Here is an 18,814-nt window from a genome sequence, read left to right as displayed (position 1 = left end):
CTATAATAAAAAAGTCTTTTTGGCGGATTCTTATTGATGGTTTTTTAAATGTTGGTTTGTTTGTTTTCAGGCTTATTTTGATCAACTTTTTATGTTATTTAATGAATTGGTATTTACTTGGCGGATTTTAAAAGATTAATTTTTTGGTGGATATTTTTTCTTTGTAATGGGGAATTTAGTCTCATTTTATTGATTGTTTTGTTAAAAATTAAAGAAAACAACGTACATAGATTTGCCGAAGTAGTTTCTATGTAATTTAGGCTAAAAATTAAGGCAAAGAATAACATCAAAAATTCTCGCCAAGTTAAAAATTGCGTCAAAGAAAATCACTCTAAATTTTTCAATAATTTACATTTTTTTTTTTTTTTGTAATTTTGGGAAATATCGCCTACTACGTATTTTGAATCGCATTTTGATTTTCTGTTTTGAAATATCAAATACTTGGAGATTAAAAGAAGCTGGAATATGAAAAATTTAACATGTAACAGGACTTCCGTAAAACAGTAATATGGCTGATGATCGGCCGATGCATGATGACGTCATTTTTCAGTTCACAGGCATTGACTCTAGTGTGGTGATGGTTCAACACGCGTCACTTGCCGTAACTTTTATTTTCGGGGAAGATCATGCAAAGCTGGGCGATGGAGCTAGTTAAAACATAAAACACAAATCCTAGTAACAAAGAAAATATTTTTTATTTTGGTAGTTTGTAAATATAAACAATCTCTGCTTTTGAAGTATATGAATAAAGCATTAATGACTTTTGCAATAATTATCATTTCACAAAGAACATGCATTGATTGATACAAAGAAAGACAATACTTAAACTCCTTTTTGAACGGAAACAGTACAACTTTTTTCAAGCTTAATATGAATAGGTTTTTACATTTAAAAGGAAATGACTATATCACAAAATTTTATAATTAACAAAATGTGCTCGCTTGTTGATTAAACAATTCAACAAACAATTATCAAAACAGTTCAACAGTCTTTGGTACAATGAAGTGCACGATGACTAGTTTTAAATCATTAAATACAGTACAAAAACACAAAATTAGTTACTTTATGTTGCAGAGATCATTATTAAATCAAGAATATAGTTGGACATAAGGCACAGGTATTTTTTTACATTTAAAATCTCACAATTATTTGCACACAAAGACAATTTTTTTAATCAAAAATTAAAAATAAAATATTATTCGCAGATTTTCAATGTGCACAAACCCTGGAAAATCTGAAAAGCTACAACAAAGTTTGGACAACTTTCTTTACAAATATTTTACTACAAAGCACATCGAGACATTAAAAACATTTGTTAATATTTTTAAATTCAAACACTTCGATAACAATTTGATGGCAAAATAGTCAACAGTCCATTGACTAGAGAATAAATAATATCAACTTACTCAAAATAATAACATATGCAATTTTTGATAGAGCAATTCTCTGGCATCAGTACGTTTTGCTAAATAAGTAAAACAGGAAAACATATCAACTCAAAAGACTTTTATGGCACACATAAAAAATGAACTATGAAATTATATAACAAAACTAAGCAATCAGTTTAATTACCTTACTCTGAATCATTAAAAACATTCTATAAAAATGGGTTTTGTATCATCGATGAAATGCAAGTCTATGAAAAGTTCAGCTTTAAAGCTTTGAAAATAAAATATTTTTCATGGTCATTAATCTAGTAACGAATCCTACATTCCCTTGCAATTTCAACTTTCCAGCAAAAAATTCTTTTTCAAAAGTAGTTTTTTTGTGTAGTACATCATAAAGAACATTATCAGAAAGACTTATTGTGCAATCTGCTGTCTCATCAGAATCAAAGCTAATATCGATTTTTCCTTTGTCAATTTTTATAACACCCGAAGCAATGTAATCCGAATTATCATCTTTGACTTTAAGCTTCAGAGAACCTTTGATTTTTTTATCAATAGAATTTTCTGCAACTTTTAAGAGGGGGATAGCTCTTGTAAAAAACTCAGCCGATTTGAGTTTGAATATGTCTTTTGGCGGTTCCAAACCACCAAATTCGTTACTAGAACTCGATACTTTTGGTGCCATATCAGGATAACCAAGCTTATATAGAGCAACCACAACTGCACCACCAAGACCAATGTTATGCTGCAAAGCCAAACGACAATTTTGAACTTGCCGTTCACCTGCTTCGTTGCGAAGTTGCCAACATAATTCTGCACACTGTGCTATTCCAGTGGCACCCAACGGATGACCTTTAGATATCAGTCCTCCACTAGGGTTGACAACATACTTTCCACCGTAGGTATTATTACCAGACTCCACCAGTTTAGCTCCCCCTCCTATTTCACACAAACCCAAAGCTTCATATGTTATGAGCTCATTGGTAGAGAAACAATCATGCAACTCAACAACGTTTACATCGGATGGTCTAACTCCGGTTTTTTGGAACAATTTACCAGCAGCGGTTTTTGTCATGTCAAATCCAATCATTTTAATACAACTATTTTCCTTGAAAGTACTTGGCAAGTCAGTAGCCATTTCCATACCTAGTATCTCCACAGCCTTCCCTTCCAAGCCATGAGATTTAACGAAAGCCTCACTCACTAATATTGCCGCTGCTGCACCATCAGAAGTGGGACAACACTGCAATTTCGTCAGAGGTTCATAAACAACAGGAGATTTCATGATCTGTTCCAGTGTGTACTCATCTCGGAATTGAGAATAAGGGTTTTTGGTAGAATGCTTATGATTCTTCACGGCAATTTTCGCAAAATGCTCAGGCTTGGTTCCATACTTCTCCATGTGTTCCCTTCCAGCACTACCGAAAAACTGAGCAGCGACAGGAGCAGCTGCAAAGCCATGACGGTTTGATAGAACTAAAACGTGCTTATCCATAGGATTGGTACGATCATCGAACTTAGATGTCAAGGATCCTCTAGCCATCTTCTCAAATCCCAAAGCAAGAACACAATCACTAACACCACCTTCAATTAACTGCTTAGCCATGTATAATGCAGTAGATCCAGTAGAACAATTATTGTTAACATTATAAATAGGAATGCCAGACATTCCAACTTCATATAAAGCTCTTTGTCCACAAGTAGAATCACCATACACATATCCAACACATGCTTGTTGAACTCGATCGTAATTTATCTTGGCATCATCAAGAGCTTTAGTCACAGCTTCTTTAGCCATTTCTGGATAGTCATCTCCAGTACCTGGTTTTACGAATTTGGTCATTCCCACTCCTACGACAAAGACTTTTGAGCTTGGTTTTGCCATGACCCTTTCCTGTAAAAATTAAATATGTATATATTTAAACAACATACTTCACTCGAAACACTTAGGTTACCACTTAAAACATTTAATGTAACTTATTTGAAATATTATTATTACTTTATTTTTTCAATTTTTGTATCAATTGAGTGCTCAGCTTTCGGAAAAACTGAATGTCATTTCAAGAAAAATACAGAACCACTTTTCATCAGTCTATGGACTGCTGAATAATTTCTAGTCGACCTGGGTAAGTTACTGAATAATCTTACTATACAATGGTTTCTTGGCACAGCTGGTCAAAAACTTCGTTATTGGGCTAGTTTTTGTGTCCCTTAATTAATGTAGGGATAAAAATTACTTTAAGTACTTTTTTTCTCTCCAATGATCGAAAATTTCTCGGGTAGATGCAAGCGTAAATGTGCAGAATAGACTGTAACAAGCCTAATTCAGGCTCAAGACCCCTACGAAAATTTTCATAACTATGTCAAAAAATGCTATTTGTAATTTTTTCCCCCGAAAAAAAAAAGCCTATTATTTTATTTTATTTATTTTTAAATTTTACTCGAAAAATTAAACTATTATTATTCAAAAATTGTACAAACTCGGTGCTTTTTCTACGGTGTATCTATTTTTATTGCAGTTTTTGCGAACATTCTTTCTTGCAATGCTTTCATTCAATTTTTGAAAACTGAAAGCTAATAAAAACATCAAAATTCTTTAAATTTGAAAGTGCCAAAACTCTATATTTAACATACCTTATAACCAAGGATTGCAATACCGGTATACAAAGACCAGTATTTTAAGCGATTTTTCAATTTCATAATACCGGTATTTGCTGAGGAAAATACCGGTATTTTCGGTATTAGCTGAAATTAATAAATAGTTTTAATTCAAGAATTTTCAATTTAACTTATTAAATATCTACTTATATTTTAAATGTACATTTATTTACCCATGATACAGAACCAAAATTAATCTGTTGACGTAAAATTTAGCTTCAAAAGCATGAACTAATAGAATAGCATTGAACAAAAGTATTTTGTGCACCATGAATTTATTTTTTCCATTTCCCTGATCGCTCATTCTCCCTTTTAGGAAAGTTAATTCGTTTGTAATTTTGAATGTCCCCCCTTTGTCCGATGAACAATTTATTCAAAAATATTTGGTCTCAACTGTACTAAATTTTGACAAAAACTGTTTCTTGTTAGCATTACAAATGGCAATTCGTTGGCACCAGTATTGGTTTGTTGTGTCGTCTCACTAATTGGCTTCTTACTTGGCAAGTTAATATTTAGAAATTATTTATTACTTTGAAAATTTGCATAGAGGAAAAGCATAAATAAGCTCCACGAATTCAAAGGTATTTTCAGATATTGACATAATTATAATTGCAAAGAATTTTGAAAAGAAAGCTAAAACAAATAAGAGAAACCAACAAGATCAAATTTAGTCAAGTTTATTGTAAATTTCAAACCAAAGAGCTAATAAAAAGTAAACACAAACCCCTCCTGTTCAAGAGAAAATGATATTATTATTGGAAAAGTATCGTCTCTCAGGAAAGAAATTTCAACTAGCTTTAAATTAAAAAAATAACAGAAATACACACAATACGAAAGAAACACACACACAAGGGTTTATCCGAAAATGACATGCAACAGATCGTTTTTTTTTTTTTTGAAAATAAAATACCTTTAGGCAATTAAATTAGAGAAGGTGTATCATGCATTCAGAAGTAGTTTCAACTGTAGGAAAGTTGAGCCCTAAAATGAGTTCCAGGCTTAGAGACAAGCTTTCAATAGATGCATTATGTTTTTTACTAGTACTGATTTTTTATTATAACATTTGTTCCTTCATTTTATATTTGTTCACAATACGTTTTCATAATAATACAATTTTAGTACAAAATTATGAAATGTGGCAACGAAACAATATGTTTTCAAGCAATTTTTGAGAAATTTCAAATACTGGTATTAATACTGGTATTCCGGTATCACGTTTAAAGTACCGAATGCCGGTATTGAATTTTCGGTCCGGTACTGCAATCCCTACTTATAACTATCAAACAGGATAGGCAAGGTTTTGGATATGGTAAAAACCATGGTTTTCACCGTTTTGTTCAAAAACCCCGTTTCCATAAGCACCTTTTTTTTTGCATTGAAGAAAGAGATTTTTGTAACCTAGCAACATGCTTTTACGTTTTTTTTTGTCCGCAAATTCCCACTTTTTATGCGCTGCTGTATACATTTTTACCTTTTTGAACAAAGGTACTTAGTTATTTCTAAACCTCAACTTCTCTAAAAATTCACCAGGACTTCAATGGGAAACTATATTTCAAGTGAAATATGAATATTTTTCTGCACAAGACATTAAGATTTTTCTTGATGCAACGGAACATTAAAATTTATATACTGCTTGTTCAATTGATGTATTTATAGTCCCTGACCGGAAGACCATTGTTAATTTCGAGCTTTGAAAGATACTATTATGTTTTAGAAAGAAATTTTGAGCAGAAAAATTATTTCGAATGGTTAAAAAAAGCAATAATACCATTAGATTTCAAACAGATCTCAGACTTTTCGCTACTTTAAACCACAGAAAACCAGTTGACATTCTCGCTTAAATGATAAACTAGGCAACTACTTCAAAAATCCACTAAAACATAAGCATGAACTAAAATTGACAATACTACCTATTTTCATACAATAACTTAAATTGACAAACAAATTACACAAATAAACTAACAATAGCCTGCTGTTTATTTTTCAAAGATTGATACAATTATAAATTAATGCAGAACCAGGTATCCGTTTAGGAGAAATTGGAGTCCATTAACAGGTCTTTCACGAAACATTTCACTATATTAAGTGAACTCTTTACGATATACTTTATTATAAAAATGAACTTTTCACAAAAATATTTTATCTTATACTACGGGAATATCACTCACCTGAGAACTCTAAGCAGATTTTTGTCGTAAAAATAATTTTCAGCAAATTAGTGTAACATGCTACCCCAGTACTATTATTTTAATCAATGCAAACCGTACCATTGATCTATTTCAGTCTTTACTTGAAATTTTTAATGCCGATTATGAATTTTAACAACTTTCCTACATCATTACATTTAAGCAAATGTATCGACTGCAGCAAATCCACCATTAAATTTTTATAACATAGTAAAAAATTCACCTTTACATTTTTTTACATTATTCATTTTCACATATCTTATTGTAAAAATGAACTCAGAACATATTTTTATTTTAAAACAAACATTTCACGAAACTCTGGGTAATTCCATAAAAAGGGGGCTGAGGATCGAAATTTAAAAATTGTTTTATTGCTACAAGTAATATATCAAATAAAAAGTAATAACAAGAGGTTTATGAAATTATAAAAAAAATTCCGTAAAAGTTCATCTTTTTATTATTTTTTTCAACTTAAAGTTATCCTAATATAAAACATAGTATTTTCATTTGCCTATTTGAAAGCAGAAGCATTTTTATTGTATGTGTAATCTTTTTTAAATCCAATCTTCCAAAAGAATATCTGTCTTTTGGAACCTCACTGACACATCTGTCACTTAATTTACCATGCCAAATGCATTCTTCTACGGAAAAACATAAAACTTTACAAAAGTCTATAATGTTTGCAAAATTGAATAAGAGTACAATATTTAAGTTCGATCAAATTTTTATTCTCTGGGAAAATTTTGGTCTCACTGGGGTAACAAAAGTTTGTGACTGATGTTACAAAATCATTGTGATGTGAGTGTGACAACATTTAAAATAGTTTTTAAAAACTTTCTGAGTGAAATAGCAGATTAAGATATTTTTTTTTTAAACAAACGAACAAAATAGTTTGAATAACTAATCAAAATGCTATAACATGGCATATTGGAATTGTTTCAGCAATATTTTTTTTTTTTTTTTTTGGTTATTTCAAAGGAGTAAAATAGCTTTAAAAGAAGCTAGTAATCAGCTGCACAGTCCTTTAACTACACTGTTTGGTTAAAATGCCTCAGTCAAATTATTTTCAAGAGATAAAAAGTAATATCGGTGTCACTGAAGTTATACAACAAGTAAACTTTGCCCAGAATTAGGGCACAGGTTTGCAGGATGAAATAAAAAGTCTCATTAACCAATTACCACATTTTCAAGATGTGTGCATGGTTAAAAGATAATACAATATTCTTCCTTATGGAAGTAAGTATAACAACAGCATGACAAATATGCTATGGGATATTTTAAAATACTAGCATAACCACGGTTCGCCGATATATATCCGATATTTTTTTTTTGAAAATATCATGATATTTTCGATATTTTGTCAACTACGGTATTTTCAAAAAAAAAAAAAAAAAATTAATGTTAGAAATAACCAAAAAGTTATGCACTATATTTTTATGATGTAGTAATATATCATTAATACAGCAAGTAATATAATATATATTTTTTATTTTATGTTAATTTTTATTATTAGTAAAGTAACAATTTTAAATCATTAAAAGTGCCTAATTGAATATTAAACATTGGTCAGAAAAAAAAAAGAAAATGTCTTATGACTATGCACCAGATTATGCATTTTTTATTTCTGACTCATATAACTGTAAAAGTAGCTGACACGAAAAATCCACACAGAAAGTAAAATTATAATAAATTATTACTGTTTGGTATTATGAGTTGAGTACAATGTAAAAATTAGCTGTTCCCAGATGTATAGTAACTGAGAGTATAAGAGTAAAAATAAAAATACTAGAAACAGGAAAATTTATGTAAGTTTTCTCAAATATTCATAATGAATACGGTCGAATTTTGACTGCTGGGCGAACCCTAGTTTTAAATTATTAAGGGACTTTTTTTTTTTTGAAAATCTGCAAATTTCATCTGGATTATCTGGAGATACTGGATAAACTGGGGATGGATAGATGAGGTTCTCCTGTTATAAGAAATAATAGCTTCTGTAAAATATTGATATTTGGTATAAAACTTGTAATCATAGATTTCTTTTTGAGGCAGTTATAATTTAAGTCATCTAGATCTAATAGAAAACGCTTGAGTAACTGTCAATAGATGTGAAAATATCAGGAACTTCTGTAAAAAGGAAAGATTAATTTCACCATTTATATTAATGATAAAATTTTTTAAAGAAATAAATACCTTAATTAAAAGCTATTAAAATCTCTTTATACTGTAATATGACTATTTGATTATGTTAACCATATATGCAGAAACAAATTGTAAGGATGACAACATCTTTTACGCTTTGAAAAAGTATAACCTTAATACATGTGTAACACAATGGTCTTATAATGTAGTTTTTTCCTAGTTTATGACTATTTCATTAGCAGATTAGCATAAATCATACTCAATTAGAAATATTACATTAACAAAGAAATTAAAATTTCACAAAAAAAATGTTGTAATTCTGTAATTTCATCAATGTGAGAAAGCACGGATCAACACTTCCTTCCATAGGAATATTTAAATCAATAAGAGCTCAAACGTAAGGTGCACATATTAATCTAGTCTTTGGTTATCTCCATGAGAACAAAGTTGTGTGAAACTGTGTAGTACTTAATTGGCTTTAAACACATTTTAAAATTTTGTATGTCCTCACTTTAAGTGGGGGAGGTGGGGTACGTTGAACCGCAGGGCACGTTGGACCAGTCACAATTATTTTAATACTATTTATATTTTTTATTTTATTTTATGACTAACAAATAGCACTTATGGTCCTACAAATCCTATAATTAAATCAGATGGTTCAGTTATATTGAACAAATTTCATTCCAGAAAGAGTTATTTCAGTAGTCCTGGATAATTTTCAGAAAACTAACTTTATTTTTTTAATGGGTTTCATCAAGATTGCGAAAAAAAAAAAAATCGAATTCCTTTCTTAAAGTAAGTTCTTTTAGTTCACAACAATTGGCAATTTTTTCATTTTTTGTCAAAAAGAAAAATATATGACATCACTTTTTCAGACCAAGAAGGTGGGGTAGATTGGTCCACTCTTTGTGGGGCACATTGGACCGTACCAACCTACCTCACATAATTAAAAAAAAAAAATTTCTCTTAAATCTCAATAATTATAACAATATTCTCAGTGTTTGTATATTATAAATTCATTTCATGTTACACATGTTTTGAAATAATAATAATAAAAACTTAGGGCAAAAAAGCAAAGACATATTTTTAAATTATTTAACAAAAATTATACTAAATTAATTTCACCGAAAGATTTTTTCATATCTGCACTCTCTTTTTTACTTTTTATATTTTCTAATCTACTTTTAAATATTTGCAGACAATTGTTTTCTAAGAGTAAAATATGCAGTACATGCTATACTAAAATTCCTGTATTAAAACAATTTTTTTTTTCGCTAAACAAGCATTCTACATAGAAACAAAATAAAACAAATAATTGAATGAAGGGCTGCAAAAATATAGTTTTACTTAAGTTTATCTAAATTTGATTTTAGAACAAAGATATGCTTACTTAAAGCAGTTAATTTTATTGTCCTTTTTCTTTGAAATATATGGTATAAGTATAAGAGGATTCTTCTCTTTTTGGAATTGTTTCATGTAATGCAATGAAGAAAAAAAGAGCTCCCTCCCCCCCTAGCAAATATTGATGTAACTTTGCATAAAAGTAACATATGACTTATCCTTCCAAAACCCAGTCCAAGGCTGTACTCAGAAATGTTTTTCGGGAGGGGCCCGGATTCGCACATTGCCCTAACACCAGTGGCGCACCCACGGGGGGAGTCAAGGGACTTAAGCCCCTCCCAGAAGCATGAAGTTGAACCCCCTTGACCATAAAGAGCCTAAAATTGCATTTTTGGCCTTGAGTTTTGGAAATTTTCTGGGAGACAGCACTCAATTCCCAACTCCCATCCTAATTTTTCCAAAGATATTTTTAGTTTTTTTCACAGATTTTAAATTTGAAATATTTCCTAGGGAGGGCTACACACCCTCTCTTGCTCCTATAACTAGTACAAAATAGAAAAAGTGAGTTTTTCAAAATATTTCCAGTATGGAACTTCAGTATTTCCCTTCTTTGTGTATCATCTCCAAAAGATAGCTCTGTAAAATCTGTTTTAAGCCCGAGAGCACCCGAATCTCCCATCCTCTAGCCCTAGGTATACCATTTAGAATTGTTTACTGACCTATGTCAAAAATCTTTCGAGGAGAATCCTCTCAAACCCTACCCCCTTAAAATCACCAAACATAGCAGGAAAATGTATGTTTCGGACTTCAATCTCGAAGCGATTGAACAATATCCCGAGAGTACCCATCTATCTCCTAATATCTCAGCAAATAGTCTACATTAGCATTTCTAAAACTTCAATATCAAAACATTTCTGAACAGAGACCCTGAACCCTGATCCTTCTCCATTTTCACGCCATCACAATAGGATAAAATTACAAAATTTAAATAAATTTGGGAATTTAGAAATTTCAATTTAGCAATATTCTCAATGGAAGACTTCTCATTTTTGGCATCACTTATTAGAGCTCCTAGCGAAACCCCCTCTCAGGAAACAATCCTGGATGCGCCCCTCCCTAACACACACACAAACACATATATTTTTAAATAGACACACATACAGAAATACAAATATTTAACATGGAAATCTTTCTTGTCTTGATTTTTAATGCTTCCATTGTGTTGTAATTTTTATTATTCTTTCTTTTTCAAAATTTTTTTTCCACTTTGTAGTGTTAAGGATGACAGGCAGGAGAGTGATCCTTAAAGTGGAATGTAGGACATCCATAATTTCAGGAGGTCCAGGGGTTTGTCCCCCTGGAAAATCGTTGAAAAATAGACACAAAAATCTGTATTTTGAAGCCTTATAGGAGTATTTGAGACTATAAAAATATGAAGAAATTCTTTTTTCTTTCAATCACAAGTAGTGCAGAAAATGAAATAGAGTAGAATAAGTGTTATATTTTTTCTCATGCTTAAGATATTAACAGTATGCATTAGACGTTAGATTAAAAACAAGCAATAACAAAAGAACTCTGAAAATACTGAATTTGGTATTAAATAAATGGCAAGACATGGAATATATCAGTCACAAAAAATTATCTTAAAAAATATGCTTCAAACATGCGAGAATCATAAGTTTTGCATTTTTTACTCAAGATGTTCAAGATCAAAGAGCTGAATTTGGCACATCTTGGTAACCAGGGCCGGATTTAGGGGAGGGCAGGCGGGGCTACTGCCCCGGGGCCTCCACAACAAAGGGGCCCCCACAATAAATTTTTTAAAAAATATCCTAACTTTCACGGGTCGAAAATATCGGATATATACTATATATATATCAAAATACTCGGATATATATCAAAGTATCGGATATTTTTGAAAATATGATGATCTTTTGATTAGGGGCCTCCACTCCTCTGTTGCCCCGGGGCCCCAAACTTCCAAATCCAGCCCTGTTGGTAACCAAATACTAGCCTAATCGGAAACTAGGGGCCAGGCCCTTGGGGAATTCCCGGCTCGAAATCAGTGCAGTGTAAATTTCATAAGAGTTTTAGGGGAGGATGGCAAGTCTACAAAAGTGACAGGGGAGGGGGGCTGTCTTGTCTCTGGACGGCCCTGAATTGAATTGGGAAGAGAGCAGGAAGTCCTAGTAAGGGTCGAAATTTCAAGTATGCTTTTCAGTTAATGAAAACTAGAATTATTTTTTCTGTATTTCTTCAAATTTTCACTCGTTTAATAATTACAAAATTAAGAATAAAAAACCTTGTTATTTTAATTTTCTGACATAAGACAGCAAAAAAATTTGGTTGGGGGGGGGGGGGGTGCGATCCCCCCCCCCCCGGTTTCCTTTCTGGATACGGCCCTGACTCAGTTTAATAAAAGTGTTACTTTTCCAAAGCTCAAGAACTAGCACTTTTACATATTTCCAGGTATCATTTTATGCATCTTTAGTTAACTTTAACCTGCATTAATTGTCTCATGAATATTCAACAATTGATATTTCTGTTGAATTTTAAAAAATGATTGTGTACTAATGGTGAATACTTATTCCTGTTTTTAAATAAAGCTGATTTATCAATTAAAATCAATTTAATATGTTATATTGATCTTTAAATCTCATATTTTTCACTTTACACACAAAAGAGAATAAGGTAGTTACAAAGTTTGATAGTATTTATCACTAAAACTATAACAAATGTTATTTGAGTTATGCAGTTCAACGTTCCCCTCCCGTGGGTCATGTTGGTCTACTTTAAGAGGTTCCGTTAAAAAATTAATATAAAAAAAAGTTTATCAATTCAACATTTCCAAAAATATCTGGTGTTGAGAAGTGTTTAGTGAAACTTATTGTAGAAAATCGAACTGCTCATTAAATTTTTTAATAAGATAAAAAATAAGTAAAAAAGCGAATCAACGTGCCCCACCTCCCCTTAAATTGGTACGCACTTTTTCTGTTCTTTCAAGACATTCTAAAAAACATTAAAAAACTCTTAGAACTTTATTTGGAAAATATAATGATGAAAAATTATTCTTCATACTTTTCTATGCCCACTCCAAAAATTCTAAAAAAATAATTCAGCAACACAATGAGGAATTCAAACTTAAAAGAACCACAAAAACAAAACGTAAAAGTTAAAAAATGCATGGCACAGCAAGTTATTGCGGCAAACAAATTTCTCAGAGTAGAAAGTATTGCTCTCTCACCTAATACGAGCTTTCTTACAAAAATCACAGCACTTCTTTAAACAATAGTCACGAAATGTTCACTCAGACGATAGAACAAATATCATGCCCTGAAAACTGTTACGGCTAAAACTCATAAATCTCATCAATAATGATACGATATCATTTGATAGTCTCTATGCGTCACACTTATATCAAACAAAATGATGAAAACTTATGTAGATGTTTTGTTTTAAAAGAAATCGATAAACAAAAAGAGGCGGATGTCATATATGTGATTGGTCAAGACTGTATCCAATTAGATATCATGTTGAGAAAAACACTCCGTTGTGCGCGTGAAGTTGTGAGAAACGTGGAGTAAAAAATAATTCCCTTCCTCGACTGGTAGCGACCAGTCGGTTGATCACGTGAGTAAAGACGTCAACTAATGCTAAAGCATTTAAGGTGACGTCATTATTTTAACCGGTGAGCTACCGGTTGTTCATTGAACACAAACGATGTTGTTACTAGACGGTTTTTATTGAAGGTAATGACACCCCCACCCCCAGATCGTCGGCAATTCGGAACTCCAGCGCTCGAATACGCTACCTTGCGGTGATTTACAAAACTGCAAATGAAACTAAAACATTGCCACGTTGCGTTCCACGTGTGTCTGTTGACGTAAACACAGGCAGTTTGTTCTGAGTATTTATTAACGCAATCGATGAGTCTTAGTTTGCTTTCAGCTACAGAAATTAATTCGTCCCTTAGTAGTATTCTCGAGCTTCTCAAAATAATGTTAGTTTTCCTTATTTCCTTCTAAAATATGAGTCGATTGAAAATGGTGAAAGCGAAAACTGGATTAACAAACTTGGATATCGTTATACAAGGTAAATTTTTTTATTGTTTTGTATGAATTTGTAAAAATATGAGTTTTTTTAAATCTTAAATTAATTTAACTAACCATCTTTTACAGCAGCATTTAGTTGGAATGGACGGTATGCAAAATATTTTCTTGAATATATTATCGTTAGAACAAAATGAAAAATGTTTCACCGAGAAAGAATTTATTTTGTTTTATTCCTTTTATTCTCAGTTGAAAGGTTTCGCCAAATTTGTTTAGGGTTATGGTTTTAGTATTGTGCGAGCAAAGTAGTCTTGGCGAGATTTCGCGTTTTTAGTTAAACCATTTTTAATTTTTATCATGAGTGGAATAAAATGGTACACCATATATCCGTAAGAATTCTGTAGATGATTTGCATAACATGACACAATTAAATCGTAACTCAGAAATTAGAAAAATTGAAACAGAAAAAGTTTAAATTTACCGATTCAGGAATTCGAGAGAAATAACTTAGCAACAAATGCAAAACAATAAGCGCTAGCCAAGCAAGGCAAAGAAGTATCATCTTCTTTCGATAATAATTTGTAATGTCATATTGAATTTTCTAGCATTAATTGTTGTTCTTGTCAGGCCACAATTATTATTTAGTTTTATCAAGAATTGATAAATATCGAATTCAACATCGTGGAAATAGCTGCTTAGAACTACGGACTACGTAGTTTGCATTAATCTTTGACGTTTAGTAATGCTTCTTGAATTCTCATTTCTTTCTACGTGGGTCAGAATATCAACAAGACTTTGAAAATTAATTTAAAAAGAATAAAGCGAAAAAATGATACGTACGAACAAAAATCACAACACTTTTAGCATTTTCTTCGTTACCATGTGCGTTTGTTTTAGTTTTCAAGTCCGCCATTAGACAGTGACTTCAGAGCCCCCTATAGTTCGTTGGAGTTGCGAATATCGAATTCAACATCGTGGAAATAGCTGCTTAGAACTATGAACTACGTACTTTGCATTAATGTTTGACGTTTAGTAATGCTTCTTGAATTCTCATTTCTTTCTACGTGGGCCAGAATATCAACAAGACTTTGAAAATTAATTTAAAAAGAATAAAGCGAAAAAAATCATACGTACGAACAAAAATTACAACACTTTTAGCATTTTCTTCGTTACCATGTGCGTTTGTTTTAGTTTTTAAGTCCGCCATTAGACAGTGACTTCAGTGCCCCCTATAGTTCGTAGGAGTTGCGAATAGTTCCATCCATTGTGTTCTATCACTTTATGAATAAAATGTGAAAGATTTCAGTAGTCTTTCCTCGACTCCCAATAGGGACTCTGGTCTTGTCAATTCATTTTTCTTTTTCAAGCACTTTTGTTATACTTGGTCTGATTGTCACGGTGGAAGTAGAGCCTAGGTTATAGGGGCCTTAGGCAAGGCCGTATCCAGAAATTTTTTTCGGGAGGGGCCCGGATTAGCACATTGCCCTAACACACACACACACACATATAGTATATATAGACACACCAAACGCATAAAAATGTTAACATAGAAGCCTTTTTGTCTCGATTTTTAATGATTCCACTGTTTGGACTGTTGTTATTTTAATTCTTATTATTTTTCTTATTCACCTTGTAGTGGTAAGTATAACAAGAGAGTGTCCCTTAAAATCGGATGTAGAACATCCATAATTTCAGGGGGTCCGGGGGTTTTTCCCCCGAGAAATTTTCGAAAAAAAAAATCCGTATTTTGAGGCCTTATATTAGATAATTGAGACTACAAAAATATGAAGAAAAAAAAAAGGCAAACAAAGTCTAAAGTTATACATTCTTTTGCAAATCAAGATCAAACAAAATAAAAACTGCTTGCTCGACAAATCATGGAACTTAATGGACAGAGAGGAAAAACGAGAGAGGAGAAAAGAGCTCTGCTCATATCGGCTTTTAGTGAAGTTTGTTTTTGATCACTCCCCCTACCCCTATTTTTTTTTCATTAAATACCCTACAGTATGAAAATTGTACAAAATAGTTTAAAAGAAATGGTGTAGACATTCAGAAAATAAGAACGGAAGAGTAATATTCTGGCCATTTGGACAATTCATACTTTATTTTCTTGATAAGATACAAAATTGAAGAACATTTCAAGGAATTTCAAAAACTTAAATAATTTTCAAAGACTCTCGAACAGTTGAAATTATTTGAAGCTCTTTATTTACGCTTTTCAGAAGTTGATTGCACAATCTTACAAAATGATTATAACTTTGTAAGACACACCCGTTTTAAGTTAAAAATAAATGCAACGAAATATTTCTCGAAACAAACTTTTTTTTTCAATCACAAGTAGTGCAGAAAATGAAAGAGAGTAGAGTAAGTGTTATTTTTTTTCTCATACTAAAGGTATTAACAGTATATGCAGTAGAAGTAAGAAAAAAAAAACAAGCAATAACAAAAGAACTTCCATGATACTGAATTTGGCATTAAATAAATGCAAGACAAGAAACATATCAGTCACAAAAATGATCTTGAAAATTATGCTACAAAAACGCGAGAATCGTGATTTTTGCATTTTTTACTCAGGATGTATCAAGGAGCTGAATATGGCACATCTTGGTAACAAAATACTCGCCTAATCGGAAACTAGGGCCTCCCCAGCCTTTGGGGAGTCCCCGGCTCGAATCAGTACAGTGCAAGTTTTATAACAGTTTTAGGGGGAGGAGGGCAAGGTCGTGCATAGAGGGGAGAAGGGACACCTGTTGGCCGGGGCCCGAGCTTAAATGGGGCCCAATATTTTAAAGCGTAGGGTTGAAAATATGGGTAAACAATATGGAGGGGGCCCAAAAAAAAAAAAAGCATTTGTGACAGCCCCAAAATTTCTGTGCACGCCCCTGGAGGAGGAAGTGCACAGAGTCAGTTTGGTAGACTTGAAAAATCTACCGAACTGACAAAGGGCCTGCCTTAACCCTGGACTGCCCTGAATTGAATTGGGAAAGAGAGCAGGAAGTCCTAATTAAAGGTCTAAATTTCAAGTGTGCCTTGCAACTAATGAGAACTAGAACTGCTTTTTCTGTATTTCTTCAAAATATTATAAATTTTGAATAGTAGCAAAATTAAGAATAAAAAAAAACTTTGTTATTTTCCTTTTCTGACATTAGGAATTTTAAAAAAAAACCTTCTTCTGTTTTACTGTACAAAACATTTCGGGTTTCGGGGGGGGGGGGCCCGTCAGGCCCCCCCTCTGAATACGGCCCTGGCCTTAGGTGAAATCTAAGGCCTGGTTTTACTTATATCTCTACAACTAGACCACTTAGAGAATTAAAATTGCTTAAAAACGCAATTTTATACGATTTTCTGTCATGTATCACATCAGAGAAAGAAAAGATTCAGTGCCCTCTCCCTCGGCAATTTCTCGAAATGGAACTGATGGAAACACAGCAGCAGATAATCTTGAATGATTATTGTAAACGATCAAGGATGGGACACAGAACCGGCCTTGGCATTTTTGCAGCAGTAGGCAAACTTTCAATAATGAAGTACCAAAAGCTTCGAAAATTTAAAATGAAAACAGTCTATAACTGCTCAACATTGGCCATGCTTGGTCATGGTTTTTGTCCACCTTTGACTGACTTGAAGAGTTTTCTATCTCTTAAAACCCAAAATGGTTTACCATGCATTTCTTTGCATGGAACCAAATGCCTGAATGGAAACAGTATTCCCCCTCCCCCCTTCGAATTCGATAAGGTAGGGCGGGTGAAGATGAGCTCTTTCTGAAAGCATGATGTATATCTCTAAATATTTTGGAAATTCTCAAGGATAGAAGTTGACGCTAGCTTCACGAGTTTTCACAACAAATTAAATGCTTAATAAACACCCTACGTCTTTTGATCAGAAACCATTCGCAACTCCAACGAACCCTCCACTGCAGTCACTGTCTAATGGCGGACGAAAAACTAAAACAAACGCATGTGGTAACGAAGAAAATGCTAATAAGTCTAGTAAATTTTGTTCGTATGCATGATTTTTTCGCTTTATTCTTTTTAAATTAATTTTCAAAGTCTTGTTGATATTCTGACCCACGTAGAAAGAAATGAGAATTCAAGAAGCATTACTAAACGTTAGAAATTAATGCAAAATACGCAGTTCGTAGTTCTAAGCAGCCATTTCCACGATGTTGAATTCGATATTTATCAATTCTTGATAAAACTAAATAATAATTGGGGCCTGACAAGAATAACAATTAATGCTAGAAAATTTAATTATATGACATTACGAATTATTGTCAAAAGAATATTATACTTCTTTGCCTTGCTTGGCTAGCGCTAATTGTTTTGCATTTGTAGCTGAGTTTATTTTTCTCAAATTGCCGAATCGGTTCATTTTAAATTTTTCTGTTTGGTATGTTTCTAATTTCTGAGTTATGATTTAATTATGTCATGCTATACAAATCATCAACAAAATTCTCACGGATATATGGTGGTAGTTTTCTTTTCAGTTGATTGACCATTATTTCTTTTTACTTATCGAATTCTGTAATCTTACTACCATTTTATTCCACTCATGATAAAAAATAAAAATGGTTTAACTAACATGGGCGGAATCTCGCCAAGGATACTTAGCTCGCACAATACTAAAACTATAACCCTAAACAAATTTGGCGAAACCTTTCAGCTGCGAATAAAAGCAACAAAATAAATTCTTTCTCGGTTAAACATTTTTCATTTCGTTCTACGATAATATATTCAAGAAAAAATTTTGCATACTGTCTATTCCAACTAAATGCTGCTGTAAAATATGGTTTGTTAAATTAATTTAAGATTAAAAAAAACCATATTCTTACAAATTCACACAAAACAATAAAATTTTTTACCTGGTATAACGTTATCCAAGTTTGCTAATCCAGAGTTTTCTTGTGTTAACGCGCTTTCACCATTTCTCAATCAAATCACTTTTTAGAGAGAAATAATGAAAACTAACATTATTTTGAGGAGCTCGAACACTTTCTGTTGCTGAAAGCAATCCAACACACATCGAATGCGTTAATAAATACTCAGAACAAACT

General features: G+C 32.2%; 1 protein-coding gene across 2 annotated transcripts; it reads right to left on the bottom strand.

Annotated features, from left to right (window-relative positions):
* Positions 1-448: 448 nt before the first annotated feature.
* Positions 449-13,137, bottom strand: LOC129222135 (sterol carrier protein 2-like). 2 transcript variants are annotated; one of them, XM_054856586.1, is made up of 2 exons: positions 5,815-5,918; positions 449-3,282 (listed from the first exon to the last, which is right to left on the bottom strand). In XM_054856586.1, the coding sequence occupies exons 1-2, from the start codon at positions 5,815-5,817 to the stop codon at positions 1,654-1,656; spliced, it is 1,632 nt and encodes a 543-aa protein (XP_054712561.1). In that variant the 5' UTR covers positions 5,818-5,918; the 3' UTR covers positions 449-1,653. The 2 variants fall into 2 exon arrangements, with proteins under 2 accessions (XP_054712561.1, XP_054712562.1); XM_054856587.1 differs by lacking the exon at positions 5,815-5,918 and adding an exon at positions 12,957-13,137 and having other exon boundaries at positions 450-3,282.
* Positions 13,138-18,814: the final 5,677 nt, after the last annotated feature.

This window comes from Uloborus diversus, chromosome 5, assembly GCF_026930045.1.
Source record: "Uloborus diversus isolate 005 chromosome 5, Udiv.v.3.1, whole genome shotgun sequence".
Classification (NCBI taxonomy): Eukaryota; Metazoa; Arthropoda; class Arachnida; order Araneae; family Uloboridae; genus Uloborus; species Uloborus diversus.
The sequence above is the reverse complement of the archived record's forward strand: the minus strand, read 5'-3'. Positions and strand labels throughout refer to the sequence as shown.